We start from the raw sequence: 20,416 nt of genomic DNA, 5'->3' as shown, positions 1-20,416 counted from the left end.
ACCCCTCCTCCACACCCACGATTTCCGCACAGTCGTACAGACCACAATGCTCACTAAACTAGACTATTGCAATTCCCTATTACTAGGACTCCCCGCCACCACCATCAAACCCCTCCAAATTCTACAAAACTCCATGGCCAGAATCATAACAGGCACACAAAAAAGGGAACACATCACCCCCATACTAAAAGACCTACATTGGTTACCCATCTCCTTCCGCTCACAATACAAAACCCTCACCATCCTTCACAATTCTCTACACAAACATAATCATACCTGGCTCGACGAAATGCCTCGTTATCGTTCATCCGACCGACCCACAAGAACAACCCATGCAGGTACTCTACACACCCCGTCCCTAAAGGCAGCACATTCTACCCACACCAGAGAGAGAGCCTTCTCCGTTGCTGCCCCCACCCTGTGGAACTCTCTCCCCACCCTCCTACGCCAAGAGACATCCCTGCAAACTTTCAAGAAAGGAGTAAAAACATGGCTTTTCCGACAGGCCTATCCCGACACAAACCAAATCTAATCTCTCCCCAGCCCCCTCTGTTCGAATTTTCCCCACACCTTCCTATGCTTCCCCCGCTTCCCCCCGCACCACCCATGGATACCCTTGAAGAAACAACATTCCCCCTACGGCTTAATTTTATTTTTGATCATGATCGGTCAATGTGTCCTTATTGTAAGGAATAGTATTTTGTTCTAAGGTTACATCGTTATAGCTTTACTTTTATTTTATTCATTGTACATTGTTCTTGTTATAATGTTTCATTGTATCACCCACTTGAGTTCTTTGTAAACCGGCATGATGTGCTGCACGAATGTTGGTAAATAAAAGTTAATAAATAAAATAAATAAAAAATAAAATAAATAAATGTTATGATCACTATTGCCAAATGGCCTCAAAACTGTTACCTTTCGCACCAAATTCTATGTTCCACTAAGGACTAGGTCTAAAATAGCTCCTCCACCCCCACCGTGCCTTGTTGGTTTTTGTATTAGCTGTTCTATGAAGTAGTCATTTATTTAATCTAGGAATTTCACCTTCTTAGCATGTCCTAATGTGACATTTACCCAGTCAATTATGGGGTAATTGAAAATACCCATTATTACTGTGCTGCTAATTTTGTTAGCTTTCCTAATTTCATTTCATTTTCTGCCTGTTCATTCTGGCCAGGCAAATGGTAATATACCCTCAATTCTATTTTATCCCTCTTTTCGCATGGCATTTCTATCCATAAGGATCCTACAGTCCATTTTGTTTCCTGCAGAACTTTTATCCTGTTTGAGTCAATGCCTCCTTAATAGAGCCAGCTTTCCACCAATTTGATCCATCCTATCATTGCAATATAATTTGTACCCTATCACAGTGTCCCAATGATTATATTCCTTCCACCATTTCTCTGAGATGCCAATTAAATCAACCTCTTCATTCAGTGCTATACACTAACTTTCCCATCTTGTTTTTTAGATTTTTAGAGTCCATATTCAGCTGCCGCATGGCTCTGTAAGTTAGCTGTTGGGTTAGTACTATTCCAAACCATGTGCTCTTGAGTGACTGTTGGCTTTCCCCTATCATCTAGTTTAAAAGCTGCTCTATCTCTATTTTACTGCCAGCAGCCAAGTTCCACCCTGGTTAAGGTGCAACCCATCATTTCAGAAAAGGCCCCCCTTCCCCAAAATATTGCCCAGGTTCTTACAAACTTAAAGGCTTCTTCTCTGTACCATTGTCTCATTCACACATTGATACTCCATTGCTCTGCTTGCCTCTTAGGTTCTGCGCGTGGAACAGGGAACATTTCTGACAATGCTTCCCTGAAGGTTCTGGATTTCAACCTGCTACCTAAAATCCTACATTTTGGTTTCAAGAACCTTCCTCCTGCGCCTTTCTATGTCATTGGTGCCCCCATGTACTAAGACAGCTGGCACTTCCCCAGCACTATCTAAAGTCCTGTCTATATGATGCGGGAAGTCGGCCACCTTTGCATCAGGCAGACAAGTTACCATACCATGTGATCCTCATATCCACCAGCCACCCAGCTATCTATATTCCTAATGATTGAATCACCAACTACATTGGTCACCCTAATCCTTCCCTCCTGGGCACATACCCTTGGAGACATATCCTCAGTGCAAGAGGATACTACATGCATATCAAGATGATACTCTCCATCCAATGGACCCTCCTCCTCCAAGGCAGCACAGAGGCTACTTGAATGGAGGTGGGACTGCTCTAATAGGTCCCTGAGGTTTTCATCTATATACCTCTCTGTCTTCTTCAGCTCCTCCTGGTCTGCCACTCTAGCCTCCTTGGGCTGTTCATTAGGGGTGTGCATTCGTTTTGAACTTATAGGTAAAACGCAACTTTTTTTTTTTTTAACTTAAAAAAGTGATGAGGCGAAAACGATCAGATTTCCAACGTATTCAACATAGCTATGTTGAATACGTTGGAAATCGCGATTGTTGATCCTAAATAAAAATTTAAACCCCTCACCCTCCTTAATCCCCCCCCAAGACTTACCAAAACTCCCTGGTGGTCTAGCGGGGAGTCAGGACGCCATTTCTGTACTCCTTTGTGAGGAGCACGTGACGTCGGCGTCACGTCGGAGTGACGCGGACGTCACGTGATTCCCCGCTTGGGGGGGGGGGGTCAGGAGGCCCCCCCAAGCTGGCCAAAAGTTCCTTTTGGGTCCAACGAGGGTCCCGGAGCGAACCCGCGGGGAATCACGTGACGACCGCGTCACTCCGACGTGACGCCGACGTCACGTGCTCCTCGCAAAGGAGTATAGAAATGGCGTCCTGACTCCCCACTAGACCACCAGGGAGTTTTGGTAAGTCTTGGGGGGGGGGGATTAAGGTGGGTGAGGGGTTTAAATTTTTATTTAGGGAATCGGTGCACGTATGGACATAGACTCAACTTATGGAATTCTCCATATGTCCATATTGACCGAAATTGACCCCCCCTTTCGACTTATGGACTTATGAACATAAACTTTTGGTCTGCACATCCCTACTATTCATACCATTGTTTGTGCACTTGAAATAGTCTTAATACATTGGAGTGCCCTTCACTTTTCTGATGATGTCTACTCACAAGATTCATTAGAAATGATATGAAAACCCCAGTCTGGGAGTCCAAAATAGGCTGTACTGCTTCCACCATTGACTTTAATAGAAAATAAATAAATGAATAAAAAAAATCATCTGAAATGAACCAAATGAATGATTTTAATTTATGAAATGAAGAAAGAAATTGAAATTAAATTTTTGCCTCTGCATATTCCTACTGCCTACACTAATATGGCTGAGGGTGGCCTTCCAGCTATTATCTACACAAGTTTGACTTCTAACAATATTATAGCTGTGGCTATCACCCTTCTTTATTAGGGTTTCTAAGTGAATCCATTTTACCCCACTGCAAACATGGCAGTTAAGCTTGTATGGATAATAGCTGGAAGGTACCCTTACTTAGATTAGTGTAGAGAAGGACAATCAAACATGAATGTTTAGTTCTTTTTTTTTGGGAAATCAGAATTATAAGTTCAGGTATGCAATGGGATAAAATCAGGATTGGATCAACCTGTCCTGAAAAAATGGTACTAGTTAGCAACTCTATTATTTACTAACAATCACAAACAGAACAAAAAGCCACTATGCTGTTCAAATGTTATCTAACTTTTCATACAAACTAACTGTTGCGGCTCCGGTCGTGCGCCTCGCAACCGGACCCTTACCTCCTCTTCCCCACGAGACGCCGCCGAAGCCGCCAGATCCGCAGGGCCCGTTCGGGCCTACACCGCGGCGTCTCCATGAGGGAGACGCCGCCAGGCATTGCTGACCCCGCCCCTAGGCTCGCGCGCGCACGGAGGGCTCCTCTTTTAAAGGGCCTCCGGCGCGAAGCTCTGGCCGGCCCCCAGGATGATGTCAGACGCCGAGGGGAATTTAACCCCAGCATTCACCCTGGGACCTTGCCTTGCAACGTGGTCGACTCCTGTGAGTAACTAGTTGCCGTTCTTCTGCCCACCTGCCTGATCCTGTTCATCTGTTCCTGTTCGTCTGCCTGCCTGCCCGACCCTGCTCATCTGTTCCTGTTCGTCTGCCTGCCAGCCTGCCAGCCTGCCTGCCCAACCCTGCTCATCTGCTCCTGTTCGTCTGCCCACCTGACTCAGCCTGCCCGCTCCTGCCTGCCTGCCTTTCTCAGTTGCCTGTCCTGAACCTGGTCTGTTACTCGTCTACGCCTCTAGCCGCCTGCCCTGAACCTGGTCTGTCTACCTGCCCACGTCGTCTGCCGATCTCCTAAGTCCCAGCAGCCCGGGTCCCTACAGGCTCCTCCTGGGGGGACCGCGGGCTTCCAGGGTGAAGCCTCCTAAGTCCCAGTGGCCTGGGTCCCTACAGGCCCCTCCTGGGGGGACCACGGGCTTCCAGGGCGAAGTCTCCATTGGATCTCCCAGAGAAGCTACAGACCTATTGGGCTAAGAGCTATCCACCTGCAGCGGTGGTACCGCCTACTGACCTACTTCATCCTCGGGGATCTACGTCAGTACCTCTCCGCTGGTCGGACCAAGGATCCACCTCCTGACTCACAACACTAACAGTAAAAATATATTTACTCTTCTTCTGTTCCCTTCACTAATGATATCTCACAGCTGTTAGCCATAAAGCTTGATGGCCAGTATGATATCATTCATTCTCCCTATCTGAGAAGCATAGCCTAGTCATTCTGTAGTCCATGCTAGGAAACTTTCCAACTCCCAGCAATCATGGACCAGATGAACTAAAGGGTTCTTCCCATTTTGTTTCTATGGGAAAAATGTTTATTGTACCTGGCGATATATCTGAGAATTTACAAATCCTTGCCACCATTTCATGTTAGCTGATCTTGCTTCCTCTTTTTGTGAGTTTGGTGCACCTGTACACTCTGTACAAATTGGCTTTGGTTTTGATTCTTTCTGGTCCTCTACTGTTGCAGGTGATGCAGCATGTTGGTTTTCACAACTTGTCCAACATTCAAATCTCACCATTCCCTTTACCTATTGCTTCCCAACATACTCCACAAAGCAGTCACTTTATGCAATAAGACTTTTATAGAGTTTTACCTTATCACTTTTTTGCTGGAAAAGTATGTAAACCACAGTTGTAGAAATTATAGTGGTAATGCCAATGAACAAGTTGATGCTGACATAAACTATGAAGGCCATTCCTGAGTTCTTGAATGTTCCTGATAGCAAATACATCCATGAAAAGGTTGAAAACCTATTGTCCAGAACAAGAGAGACAATTAAGGGAAGCAAATGTAATATAAAATGTACTGTCAGAGCTTGATTTCACATGCTAATGCTAGGGCTCAATAGATATTTAGTGACCCTTCCTTCACAGTAAAAACCTTGTTACTCTGCTTCACGACTCAATTTATTATAGCATCTGTTCTTTCTGCACAGTATAAAAAGGAAGTCAGAACTATATACATTTTTAAAAATTATACTGAATGAAAAAGAGAATTCGAATTACAATAACATAAATTACACATAACTAATAAAAAACAAAGCATACACAAACATATTCCAGAGCTGCACTTATAAGTATATTTTAAATCAGTGGTTCTCAACCTTTTTTCTGGACACACCTGACAGATGGTTCTCACATGCGTGACACACTGACCCATGATCGTCACAGGGCTAGATGTAAAAGTACAGTTTGCATCCACGGGAACCCCCCTGACCCACAATAATGGATGTAAAGCAGAATTATGACATTCCCCATACAACTCACCCTTCAAAAAAGGTATTCTGGTTCTGGTATCATCTCAGTAACAACAACTCAAACTCCTTATACTTCCAGGCTCAATAGCCCTACTTATGAAAAGACAGCAGTTTACCACAATGCATGTCCTCTTGAGAAAACACAACAAATAAGAATGATACAAACACTTACTTGCTAGTAAAATATCTCGGTAACAGACACAGAACCGACCTAACATACTCCCAGGATCTGTAGTAATGCACATATACTAATCCACACACAGTTACACCTGTATTATGGAATACAGTCAAACAGGAGCAACCCTATCTATGAAAAGGCAACACTAAATCAGGTCCTAAAAACCAATACACCAACACTAAATCAGGTCCTAAAAACCAATACACCTCTTATTAGGAAAACAGAACTAGCAAGCAGCTATAGATCCCCACACAGAAATAATTGTAAAACTATACTAATAAGCAGAAAAAATGTTTCACAACAACTATGAACAGAATAACATCCAACAATTAAAAACTCATAAAAACTATTAAAAATTCTCCAAACACCAATAAAATATTTCAAAAAAAGCAGACACATCACATAATATTAAATAATTAAAATGGCAGTCAATCAAGAAAAATAAACTGAAAAAGCCACCTTTACTTACCCCCTCCAGCAGCTCTCCTACTCCTCTTCCATGCAGGCTGTAGCACACACCAGAAGCAGCAGTAGTGGCTAAGCTCTATACTCATGGTCCTCTTCCTTAGGGCCCATGTCTCTCACACACACACCATATCAGTCATGCCCCCATGACCAGTTTCTGTCTCTCACACACCAATCATCTCCCAAACAGTCTTTGACAAACACACCAGTCACCTTCCTGAACAGTTTCTCTCAAGCCATACACACACACAGGCTTCCCACTCCCGTGTTCCACTTACATATATGGGCTTCTCACTCTCATAATCACTTTCTCTTTCTCACACACACTCACCAGTCTCTCACTCCCATGCTTGTTCTCTCCACATGCACAGGCTTCTCATTCCCATAATCCCATAATCATTCCCACTGGAATAACTGCCTACTATCTATCACCAGCCTTCTCAACAGCTTAAACCTGGTACTCAAAGCCTCGAAGACAGAGCTCCTCCTCATCTCTTCAAACCAAGATAACGTCCCCCCACCGCCCCCCGATAACACCCATCTCACCCATTCGGATGTAAGAGACCTCAGGGTAATTCTCGACAATCGACTAAACCTAAAGAAAATGGTCAATACCACAATCAAAGACTGATTCTACAGACTCCAGATTCTAAAATGACTCAAACCACTCCTATTTTTCTACGACTTCAGGACAGTTCTCCAATCCTTGCTGTTTGCCAAAATTGACTACTGCAGCGCCCTCCTCCTAGGCCTCCCCAAATCTACCACCAAGCCACTGCAGATGATACAGAACGCCGCAGCGAGATTGCTGACCAACACTAACCGTGGAGAACACATCTCACCCATCCTCTGAAACCTACATTGGTTACCAGTTAAGTTCAGAATCCTGCACAAATCAATCACCTTAATACCCAAATCCATCCACAACCAACTTCAACTCGACCTTGAAATCCCCTTCAAACTCCATTCCTCCAACAGACCAACTAGAGAAATTCACAAAGGCACCCTGCAATTTCCCCCAACTAAAGCCACTTGCCTCACCTCGACCAAAGACCGAGCTTTCTCGACAGCAGGCCCATCTATCTGGAATAACATCCCCTCAGACCTCAGATTGGAACCCTACCTCTTAACATTTAGGAAAATACTCAAGACGTGGCTGTTCCGCCAAGCCTTCTCAGATCCCCCAGATACACACTAGCTTGTCCTTATTCTCTGCCCGAACGATGGACCTAACCTCTTCCTGAACGATGGACTCTGGTACTTCTAAGCACATGATGATTTAACCTGTTTTTCTCTATTGTATTATATTTATAATTACTGCCAACTTTTAACCTCTCTTTCCAGCTGATTAAGCTTCCAAGTTCATACCCCTTGTTTGAATGTAACTTTGCCTCTTCCACTTCATTTGCTTATCTTATTCTAGTTGTCATTCCAGTTTTTTACCCTGTTCGATGTAAACCGATCCGATATGGTTTTGCTATGAAGGTCGGTATAAAAAAGTGTTAAATAAATAAATAATCACTTTCTTTCTCTCACACACATGCACAAACACACACACCAGTCACCTGATCTCTCTCATGCATACACACACACAGGCTTCCCACTCCCATGTTCTCTTTCAGATATACAGGCTTCTCCCTCCCATGCTGTGTCTCTCACACGCCCAGGTTCTCACTCCAATGCTCACTCTCTTCACATGCACAGGCTTCTCATTCCCATAATCACTTTCTCTCTGTTACACTCACACACACACCCACACCAGTCTGTCTCTCATTTCCATGCTCGCTCTCCACGTGCACAGGCTTCTCATTCCCTGAATCACATTCTCTCTCTCTCACATTTACATACTCACCAGTCACCTTACCAACCAGTCTCTCTCTCATACATGCACACACACACAGGCTTCCCACTCCCATGCTCTCACTCCCAGGCTTCTCACTCCCATGCTTTCTTTCACATACACCCCCACAACACCAGGCTTCTTACTCCCATGCTTTCTCACATATCCAGATTTCTCACTTCCATGCTTTCTCTCTCTCTCTCTCTCTCTCTCACACACACACCAGTCACATCCCTGACTGTCTCACACTCTCACATACACATCAGTCATCTCCTTGAGCAGTCACTTTCATTGTCTCTCACATATACACATACATCATCTCTCTGACCAGTTTCTCTCAATCACACACATGCTCTCGATCAAATACATTTTCTCACTTACACACAGGCTCTCAATCACACAAACATTCTCTCACACGCTGGCTGGCTGCTTCTCTCTCTTTCTCTCACTCACTTCCTCTCTTCCCCCCCCCCCCCCGAGCTCAAATGGGAGCTGCAGCAGCCTCCTCCTCAAGCCCCCGCAGGCCAAGAAGGAAGAATTCCATCGACCGCGGGAGGCTCATGCTGCTGTCTCCTTTCCCGATTACCGGCTGCTTCAATTGCTCGGGGGCCGATGCTGCAGCGGCCGCTGCTACTTTATCACGCGGCACAGGCCGGCTCTTTCTTCTTCCCGCGCACCGTGTATCACTTCCTGTTCCGGGTCACGGGGGGGGGGGGGGTGAATGCAGGCGTGGGAAGAAGAAAAGGCCAGCCGCGGGTGCCACAGCTTCCTTTAGCACTGCTGTCGTTCCCACTGGGCTTGAACGTGTTGATAGCCCGGCGGCAACGGCAGCAGGGAAGAAAGAGCAGCGGGAGAGACCGGGAGCACGCAACACACCAGCCGGTGCTTGGCGACACACTGGTTGAGAAACGCTGTTTTAAATGACAGATAACCACCTGCTTTTAATAAAATAGAAAAACTATGGACTGGATTGACTTTCATGTTAGCCATGGGTGAATCCATATCTGGGTGCTTTATTGTAAAATAGAGAATGAAACATTTATCAAATTACCATGTATTATTAGACATTTTCTATTGATGAGCAGGTTGAATTAGCCATTACATGTAGGGTGACATCATTGAGTGGCACTGAATGGACTTATCTCTTTAAGCTGCACAGCTTTGAGATCTACTGACCATGTGTGAGAGTTCCCACACAGCAATTTCTCTGTTAATCTTCTCAGTTATTTTTTATCTGAGCTAAAGCACGAATATGTACTTTGTCTCTCTTCTCATTTTCTTTTCAAACTGCATTTTTTTCTTCAAAATCTTCTGCTTCTCCTAACTGTCTCAGCAGCCCCCAAATAGCAATTTTAAATGCTACCAAAAAAAGAATATAGGGAAAAGATACTGGTGCTCAGAAAGTTTTTCATCTTCTTCAGAATGGCAAGCCACAAGAAAAAAGCAACAGCCATGAGTGGGTTCAAAATTTCCAATGTGGGGAAATTATGTCTTTCACAGACAGATATTAACTTTGCTACCATTCTTTGGGACCTGACCACAACCAGCCAAATTGTGCAGCCTATGGATGGATGTCCCCATGCTCACAGCATTCCATGGCCTTAAAAATGGAAGAGCTGTGTGAATCTCAAAAGAATATCAGCCGTTCTTCCTCCTGTAGTGCAGTATTATCTGCCTCTTTGGGAAAGCCTATGAGTTGGAGCCACTTGAAAACTACTCTATCCACCAAGGCCAAGACTGCAAAGTCGAGTTCAACAGTCTGGAAAGCAACAAAAAAGTGGTACCCCTTTCTCGAGCCAGCCTCTAATGCACCAAAGAAACACATGCACTGAGGGACATCAATGCCGATGCAGATGCAACACTCTTCTTCAACAGCACTGATGCAAGGGGCATCAAAGCATCGATGCACCATAGTTCTTCATTGATGCTTTCCAAACACAGGGTGACCAAGCAATCGAAGCATGGGGCACTCATTAAGAAAGGTGGAAAGAAGGCAAAACGATTACCGGCATGGTTAAAAGGGGAGGTGAAAGAAACTATTTTAGCCAAAAGATCTTCATTCAAAAATTAGAAGAAGGATCCAACAGAAGAAAATAGGATAATGCATAAACGTTGGCAAGTTAAATGTAAGACATTGATAAAACAGGCTAAGAGAGAATTTGAAAAGAAGTTGGCCGCAGAGGCAAAAACTCACAGTAAAAACGTTTTAAAATATATCTGAAGCAGAAAGTCTGTGAGGGAGTCAGTTGGACCGTTAGATGATCGAGGGGTTAAAGGGGCACTTAGAGAAGATAAGGCCATCGTGGAAAGATTAAATGATTTCTTTGCTTCGGTGTTTACTGAAGAGGATGTTGGGGAGGTACCCGTACTGGAGAAGGTTTTCATGGGTAATGATTCAGATGGACTGAATCAAATCAGGGTGAACCTAGAAGATGTGGTAGACCTGATTGACAAATTGAAGAATAGTAAATCATCTGGACTGGATAGTATACACCCGAGTTCTGAAGGACCTAAAAAATGAAATTTCAGACCTATTAGTAAAAATTTGTAACCTATCATTAAAATCATCCATTGTACCTGAAGACTGGAGGATAGCAAATGTAACCCCAATATTTGAAAAGGGCTCCAGGGGCGATCCGGGAAACTACAGACTGGTTAGCCTGACTTCAGTGCTAGGAAAAATAGTGGAAAGTGTTCTAAACATTAAAATTACAGAACATATGGAAAGACATGTTTTAATGGAACAAAGTCAGCATGGCTTTACCGAAGGCAAGTCTTGCCTTACAAATCTGCTTCACTTTTTTGAAGGAGTTAATAAACATGTGGATAAAGGTGAACCAGTAGATGTAGTATACTTGGATTTTCAGAAGGCGTTTGACAAAGTTCCTCATGAGAGGCTTCTAGGAAAAGTAAAAAGTCATGGGATAGGTGGAGATGTCCTTTCGTGGACTGCAAGCTGGCTAAAAGACAGGAAACAGAGAGTAGGATTAAATGGACAATTTTCTCAGTGGAAGGGAGTGGGCAGTGGAGTGCCTCAGGGATCTGTATTGGGACCCTTACTTTTCAATATATTTATAAATGATCTGGAAAGAAATATGATGAGTGAGATAATCAAATTTGCAGATGATACAAAATTGTTCAGAGTAGTTAAATCACAAACAGATTGTGATAAATTGCAGGAAGACCTTGTGAGACTGGAAAATTGGGCATCAAAATGGCAGATGAAATTTAATGTGTATAAGTGCAAGGTGATGCTTTTGGGAAAAATAACCCATGCTATAGTTACACAATGTTAGGTTCCATATTAGGTGCTACAACCCAAGAAAGAGATCTAGGCGTCATAGTGGATAACACATTTAAATTGTCGGTTCAGTGTGCTGCAGAGGTCAAAAAAGCAAACAGAATGTTGGGAATTAGTAGAAAAGGAATGGTGAATAAAACGGAAAATGTCATAATGCCTCTGTATCGCTCCATGGTGAGACCGCACCTTGAATACTGTGTACAATTCTGGTTGCCGCATCTCAAAAAAGATATAATTGCGATGGAGAAGGTACAGAGAAGGGCTACCAAAATGATAAGGGGAATGGAACAGCTCCCCTATGAGGAAAGACTAAAGAGGTTAAGACTTTTCAGCTTGGAAAAGAGATGGCTGAGGGGGGATATGATAGAGGTGTTTACAATCATGAGAGGTCTTGAACTGGTAGATGTGAATCGGTTATTTACTCTTTCGGATAATAGAAAGAGTAGGGGGCACTCCAGGAAGTTAGCATGTGGCACATTTAAAACTAATTGGAGAAAGTTCTTTTTTACTCAACGTACAATTAAACTATGGAATTTGTTGCCAGAGGATGTGGTTAATGCAGTTAGTATAGCTGTGTTTAAAAAAGGATTGGATAAGTTCTTGGAGGAGAAGTCCATTACCTGCTATTAATTAAGTTGACTTAGAAAATAGCCACTGCTATTACTAGCAACGGTAACATGGAATAGACTTAGTTTTTGGGTACTTGCCAGGTTCTTATGGCCTGGATTGGCCACTGTTGGAAACAGGATGCTGGGCTTGATGGACCCTTGGTCTGACCCAGTATGGCATGTTCTTATGTTTATTTATTTATTTAAAAATGTTTATATACCGCAAACAATAAGACATTTGCATGTCCGTCTAGGCGGTTTACAAATTTACATACACAAGTTAAAAATAAAGCATAGGAAATTTACATATGAAGGTTAAAATAGACATAAGCAACTAAATTGGACATAGTAAAGATCTATCTGTATATTGTGTTATTGGTTTTGTGGTATGTTGTATGCTTCTTTAAATAAATATGTCTTTAGCATTTTCTTAAATTCTTTACGGTTTGATGTAAGTCTTATGTTCTTATGCACTGGCGCAAGTAAAGCAAGTAAAGCCATCAATGCATTCAAAGTCATCGAAACACTCTAAGCCCTCACCTATGGGATTATTTAGCCTGTGTTATGAACTCTGCCCGTGGGTTTCCCCGTGAGCAGGCTCACTCACCTACATGCTCTTCTTCGCCGACGTGGCAGGACGCCGCCGTCGGCCTGCCCACGCGGCCTGGAGGCCGCCCTGGGGTCTCCTTTTCATCGCGGCCGGAGCCGTGACCTTTGCTGCCTTCTCACGTGGCTGGACTGCCCCTGACGCTGTCTTCTTCTTCGTGGTGCTAGGCCGCAAGCCCCGGTGCCAGCCGGCGGCTGGAGCCGCCCCCAGGGCTCCCCGCAGCAGCTGGAGCCGCTGCCGACATCAGGGCCTGCTCCTCAGGCCCTGCCCTGCTTCTTTGACATCTGCTGCAATGACAACAGTGCAGGCCGCAGTCCGCGGTCCTGCACAGCTCCCTCCTGCTCTCTCCTAGGCACACGGCCGCGTCTTCTTGTAACATTTAAAGGGCCAGACACAGGAAGTGTTCTGGCCCCACCCTTGTGACTGTTTCCTGCTTCAGCCCTATAAAGGGCTGCTCCGTCAGTTGTTCAGGGCCTTGCATCGTGGTGACTTCACTCTGGAGGCTCCTGCCTGCCAGAGCCTGTGTAAGGTCTTCTACTCTTCTTGGAGCTCCTCATCTTGTCCATTGTGTTTTGTGAAGTCTTCGTGCCTGAGGTCCTCGTCCAGGTGTCCTGGTGTCTTGATCTTCTACATCCTGGTGTTCCTGCCTTCCTGGATGTTCGTTCCTCTGTCCTGTCTTCGCTCTCGAGCCTTCTGGTCCGGTAGGCCGGGGGTCCCTTGGATGATGTGTGTCTGAGTGGACTAGGCTGCTGGTGGACGGTTGTCCTGTGCTCCTGAGCCGTCATGTCCTGGATCTTTCCTGCGCTGTCCCGTTCTCCTCGTGGTCCATGACCAGTCTGCAAGGGCTGTGTAGGGCGCGCAGTGGGACAGGGTGGTCCGCGACTCAGTCCCGCGGGTGGCCTGAGTAGGGCGCCCTGAGAGACAGTGCCAATGTTTGCCTTCCTTGCTTCTCATCTCGTCTGGATTCCAAGTTCCTCATTGTGCCTGCACTTCAGCGTCATGTTTCTGATGTCGTCGCATCGACTACTGGTCCATGATGTCTTCGCATCAGCCTTGGTGTCAAGTCTCATCTGCGATGCCGTTGCATCGATCCTGGTGTCATGTTTTCATAGTCCTGGTGTCATGTCTTCAACCTAAGTCTTCGTGCCATGTGATGCTGTCGCATCAACCCAAGTCTTTGTGCCATGTGATGCCGTCGCATCAACCCAAGTCTTCGTGCAATGTGATGCCGTTGCATCAACCCAAGTCTTCATGCCATGTGATGTCGTTGCATCAATCTTCTTGTCTTCATGTCAAGGTTCGTCTGCCCTCAACCTCAGGCCAGGCCTGCTGCTCCATGCTGCTTGCAGCAGGTCTGAAAGGGCTCAGAATGGTTGGAGGACCATTCAACTTCCAACATCCTCGGATGTTGGCCTTGGGAGCTTGCTGGCCTGGCGGAGGGTAGACCGTCAGCCATGCGGAGCCACCGTCAACCCTTGGCTCGGCCCTGAAGGTCTGGGTCGAGCTGAGGCCCATGGGCACACTAAACCACCAAAGTACAACAGAATGCAAGGCCTCTTGAGGCCGCTCCCAACAGCATGAGTCTGACTATTAATGAACTCAGAGCCACACACAGAGGCATGTAGAGAGTTTTTTCTGGGACTGACCAACTCCGAACCGGTTAACTTAACTTACAAATGTGTAGGGCTGCAGAACACTATCCCCGACACCTAATCCTCCACATAATTGTGTTTTGCTTATATATCCCCCACACGGTTACTTTCTGCTGGCAGAAAGGTAAGGTTACCTCTGACACAATCTGCCTTCAAGGTGTCACTTACTACATGGCAGTTGAACAACACAGCATAAAGAACAAGTTAGATAGACAAAAAGGAAGACAGAAGAAAACTGATGGACTGAGACATTGCCACTCTACGCTTTTCCACACTGGGCTGTTTTCATAATGGATGTGTCATACCGTATTACTACTATTGTTATTATTAGTCCAATATATTATATTGGAACTAGAAAATGATGTATGGGCATCTAAAATGGTAAATCTTTCAGAGAACCCTGAAATAGGGTAAGTAACATCATTAATGTTTTAAATGATTTGAAAGATGCTTAATCTTGCAAGCTTTATTACACAATGGCAAAGAATATCAAAACTATTGAAAAGATAAAATTTGCACTATAACACACACATATACTTATCACCTGCCCTAGTCAATCATTCCGCATTCTACTTCTAAACTCTCTTTAGTGTTATGCATTTATAGCATGTAGAAATATCCACATAAAACATTGTCAAAATATATATAGAGTGCTTATAATGAAACAATAAAACACTTGTAAATGAGTAACATGGATAACACTTTCATTAAAAAGGGGATATAGTTGAACAAAATCGGAATGCTTAAGTTGCTCTGGATAATAAAAGACAAAACATTCTTCTTGTCTTTTATTATCCAGAGCAACTTAAGTCTTTTGTTAATGCTATAGTTATCCCTGTGATTTCTCCTTGTATACACTAAGAGGGATCTAGATTTAGGATTGACTACCATAAAGTTAGCTATTTCCTTAGTAACATGGAAAGATGTTATTTTGATCAATGCTCCTAAGATTTCTTCTCCTCAGTTTTTCTTAGTATGAGGTGTCAGTCAGATATATGAATATAGTTTTTGGAGCATATATAATTTCTAATTTACAACATATTGACATGACTGTATCCTTGTTTTCTTCAATGTAAGATTGTCTTACTTTAATATTGAAAATAATAAAGATTAAATATAAAAAAAAAAAATCGGAATGCTTGTACACAAGCTTCTCAGGGGTAGATTTTAAAAGCAGCGCGCATGGCGTACATGTGAGTGTGCTACCTGGCATGCATACATGTACGCCCGATCGAATAACGTGCACGCAGGCGCACACATGTTATAAAATCGGGGGTCAGTGCACGCAAGTGGGTGCACAATTGTGTGCCTTGCGCGCGCCGAGCCCGCTCCGAGCCATGCTGCCTTTCCCCGTTCGGAGGGAACTTCCCTACCCCCCACCCACCTTCCCTTCCCCTACCTTCCCCGCCCTTTCCCCCCTACCTTTTCCTTCTTTGTTCTTTTATTTCAAAACTTACTTCAGCCTCCGGATTTACGCACGTAGCCATTTTTAAATTCGGCGTAAAGTTTCTTTCTTGAAGTCCAGCTCTATTGCAAATGTTTTATTGTTTCATTATAAGCACTCATATATATATAGTTTTTGAAAATGTTTTTGTTGTGATTCTGCCCTCATGGAGCAGAATCACAACAAAAACCTTCTCTCTGCCTGCCCCTCGGCCTGGAGGCCACAGTCCCCGGTCTTCCTTGCGGCTGGAGCCGCTCCTCAGTCTGCTCTTTGCGGCTTGAGAGCTGCCGATAATGCTGGGCCTGTTCCTCGGCCACGCCCTGCTCTTCGGCATTAGCAGCAACATGACCGCTGGCCATGGTCCTGCACAACTTCCTGCTTCCTGTTCCTAAGGCACGGGCCGCGCCTCTTCACAAGATTTAAAGGGCCTGTGGCCGGATATGCCCTGGGCCCCACCTGATGACTGTTTCCTGTCTCAGCCCTATAAATGGGCTTCTCCAACACTTCTGCCTTGCCTTGGAGTTACTTGCTCCTGAAAGTCTTGTCTTCCAGTGCTCCGTTAGGTCTTCGTTCTTCGTTGGAGCTCCATGTCTCATCTGCTTCCTGTGTTTGTGGCTTCCTGATGTTCCATGTCTTCATGTCCTGAGGTTCCTAGTCCAGGCTTCCTGATGTTCCACTTCCTGATGTTTCCAAGGTTCCACCCTCCTTCGCTCATTTCAAGTCCTCCTCACCTTCCAGCTTCTCTGGTTCTCCATCTGACACCTTGCCTCGTCATTGGAGTCTCATCTCAGCTGCATTCCCTTCCTGCGCTTGGTCCGTGACCAGCCTCTTTAGGTTGTGTAGGGCACGCAGTGGGACAGGGTGGTCCATGACCATCCCATTGGGTCCGCCCATGTAGGTGGGCTGTGTAGGGCACCCTGAGAGACAGTGCCAATGTCTGAACCTTCCCAGCTTCTCGTCTCATTCAAGAGTCTTCCAAGTTCCTTGTCTCATCGAGAGTCTTCTAAGATCCTCATCCACTTCCAGAGTCTTCTCATCCATGGCTTGACTCTTCTGTGTCACAAGGTCTCCGTCTGCTGCTTCTTGCCGATATCCAGCAGCAGGTCCAAAAGGGCTGGGAATGGTCAGAGGACTGTTCAAATACCAACATAATGTTGTTGGCTTCCAGAAGCATGCAGGTCCGGCAGAGGGTCAGACTTTGTCTTCGCCCATGCTGGGACACGCCTCGCCAACCCTCAGTGCTGTCTTGGATTCGTCTGGGGTCATGCTGAGGTCCAAGGGCACACATTCCCCTTAAGTTGGGATCAGTCTCCTAGCGGTCCCCAACACAACAGAATGGAAGGCCTCCCAAGGCTTCCCTTTCTATTACAGTTTTATGTGGATATTTCTACATGCTATAAATGCATGACACTAAAGAGAGTTTAGAAGTGGTGTGAGTGAGGACTAGGGCAGGTGATAAGTATATGTATGTGCTATTGTACTAATTTTATCTTTTGAATAGTTTTGATATTCTTTGCCATTGTGTAATAAAGCTTGCAACATAAAGCATCTTTCAAATCATCTAAAACATTAGTGGTGTTACTTATCCTATTTCAGAGTTCTCTGATGGATATATATTTGCGTTACCATCATAACTGAGCAAATATACTGTAGATATGTTACCGAATAATAAAACTTTACATTAATTGCCCTGGGATCTGCTATCGTTCCAGTATGCTGTGTATGTGAGCCGGTGTGCAGTGTATGGTGGGACTGTATCAAAGTCTACCTGAGAGAGAAGTTGCATGATTCAGGCCCCTTTTATGCTCCTGAGTGTTTACCACACCCACATGCATTATATAAAGCAGAATAACAACTGAAGCCATTGATGCACTCAGTGCAGTCAATGCACTTGATGCACGATGCGCCAGAGTTCCTTAACCATGGTGCATCAATGCACCCTATGCATGGTTTACCAATGCACATGATACCTTCTACACTGTTGCAACCTATTATGCAACACCAGACATTGATAGGTGATGCATCAATGCAAGTTGCCCCGTCGCATTTGATGCATGCAGTCTTTTGATACTGTACTCTCTTCTCTGCATGTAGTGCCAGTATACCTGATGCAGACTTTGATGCATTTGACACATGTCTTGCCCCATGAGGTGCTGGGACTGTCCTCAATAATAAGGCTCACAACCTTCCCATCTGGAACTGCAAGATAGGCCGCAACCCCATCCTGGGATGCAAGAGATTTTTCAAGCCAGTATTTTGTAGCTCATCCAAAATTGGCCAGAGGAGGGATCAAACTTCACTTACTGCCCCCATTGGTTCAGAGATTCTCCTCCAAATTTAATAGCAGAAAGTCTCCACTTATTGATGATAGATCTGATCCTAGTTATAATATAATTTGCCTCCAAAAAACTGCCTATTACATATAACAAATCCTAGTTTCTGAAGAAGATATCTCCCTACTAACTCTGGGTCAGAAGGTCCAGCAATCTTACTAGCAGGTTGCAGGTACAGTATAGTGAAGAATGTCTTTATCTCCCCGATAAGAGAGATATTAAATTCTCCAGCCTCTCTTCTCCACAATAGCATTGGTGGTTCCTAAGCTTGGAATCTCAAACTCACCTTTAGAGGTATTTCATCATTGGAACCTCATCGCATAGGGTCCTCATTAATTTCCAGTGGAATCTACTCATATGGAGGTCACCAGACAGGCTGCTCCTCTGGAACTCCAAACAGGAATGCCCATCATCCCTATCTTCTTCACTGGCATCCTGGATCAGGGAACCAGAGCCTCTAGGATCAGAAGACAAATCCACTGGGATGCTGTTAGATTCTTCCAAACCCTCCAGAATTCTGTTCTCCAGAATACCTCACCCATTCTAAATTTGTGAAAAAGTTTGCGAAAGCCCTCAGTATTCAAGTCTGTAAAGATAGACCCATGAACAGAACGTCTTGATCTAGTCAAGATCCTGCATACACCAACTGAATCAGTGGTCTTATCAGTTCATAAAATTTTAAAGGCACTGTGCATGAAGTTATGGGAAATGCCCATCTTGTGTCCTTGATCTCTAGAAAACTAAACCTCAAATTTTGAGTTCAACATTCTCTCAATTTCGTAATAGTCCACCTTCCCCACCAGTTGATATTTCTGGAGTCGGTGCTGAAAAAGGAAAATAACACACATATTTACTCCAATTCCCCATTGGGTAAAGATCATAAACTACTCAATAACTTCAGGAAAAAGACATTCTAGGCTGCTATGCTCTCCACCTGTATTGCTATCCACAAGTTCTATATTGTACAATACATTCATGGTTGCCTCCATATGCTGAAACCATATTTACCTTTTTGGTGGACCATTATAGAATCTCACAACCTTTCTGGGATGCAGAAGAAGTGATACACCACCTTTTCCAGTGTACAAAAGCTTTGATTCTGCTACTAGAGCCACTACAACTTCCACTGGAGCCAGACAAATGGCTTGGCTCTGAGTCAGTTCTATCAGAGAGAATGTCCATGAAAAAGTAGCTGACCTCACATGCCTAGAAGACAACCTCTTTGTAGAGAAACTCTGAGAACCAGTCTAGCAGATTAAAGATCAAAATATTGCAGATCAATCTCTATTGTTGGCCCTGGAACAGACTGCTTAGTCATGGCATCCTTATTATCTCTATTAGAAGCCATACTATCATAGATGGTCTTTATGGCCTTTTCAACAGTACTGGCTCCCATCTTTTCCAAAATAGCACCAGCAACATCTTGTGACCAGGCCCAGACAGTGAGAATGCTATCATAAAAAAAACTTCCCAGCAGGCCCAGCCTAAACCAGGGCCTACCTTTTGATCTTGTCAATTAATCTGCATCCCTTCTTTCCGGTAGCAGGATAAATTCAGCATTTCATTGACAACTGATGCCACATCACCCAGGACTCTTGGGTTATTAGCATAGTGCAACATGGATTCCAGTTGTGTTCCAGCTGTCAGTGGCAGATGACTGTGACCTCTCATGCTCACCTCTTTTTTCCCCGCTCCATCAAGTCTGGGAAGAATGGCGGTCTCTGCCAGTCCTCACAGACCTCTCTGGCGTTCCCGGGACAGCGTGGGTGCTGCCGACCACCATCTTGGATCTGGAATTACCAAGGCGTGCATGCACAAGGGCCTCCTTTTGAACACGTCATGGCGGAAACCTTGGGGGTGTCCCCTCCTGATGACGTCAACCCGCTAGTGTATTTATTCTGACCAGCCCTTGCCTTCATTGAGTTAGCAAGGAGTTCCATCTTGCTGAATCCTCCACATTCAAGGACTTCCTGTTCCTGACTTGGTCTTGGCATCTGGATGCTCTGAGTACCCGCTCCTCGGGGGCTCCCCTGCGTTCCCAGCTATCCGCTCCTCGGAGGGCCTTCTTGCCTGACTGCTACTAGACCTGCTTCTCAGGTCTCTTTCTCTCCAGGAACCATCTACTATGAGTACCTCTACTGACTTCTACTATACGAACTGTATTGTGGATTCCACATGGTGTACCCCGACCCTTGGGCCACTACTGCCTTTCTTCAGTAGAAGCCA

General features: G+C 44.8%; 1 protein-coding gene across 1 annotated transcript in view; it reads right to left on the bottom strand.

The window, feature by feature from the left end:
* The window catches only part of ABCA12 (ATP binding cassette subfamily A member 12), a 615,834-nt gene that overhangs the window by 96,794 nt on the left and 498,624 nt on the right, over positions 1 to 20,416 (bottom strand). The window contains exon 45 of the mRNA XM_029607914.1: positions 5,100 to 5,256. Within this exon, the coding sequence (XP_029463774.1) occupies positions 5,100 to 5,256 (157 nt within the window). The remainder of the gene's footprint in view (positions 1 to 5,099; positions 5,257 to 20,416) is intronic.

This window comes from Rhinatrema bivittatum, chromosome 6 (genome assembly GCF_901001135.1).
Source record: "Rhinatrema bivittatum chromosome 6, aRhiBiv1.1, whole genome shotgun sequence".
Classification (NCBI taxonomy): Eukaryota; Metazoa; Chordata; class Amphibia; order Gymnophiona; family Rhinatrematidae; genus Rhinatrema; species Rhinatrema bivittatum.
This window is presented reverse-complemented; position numbering and strand designations above follow the sequence as displayed.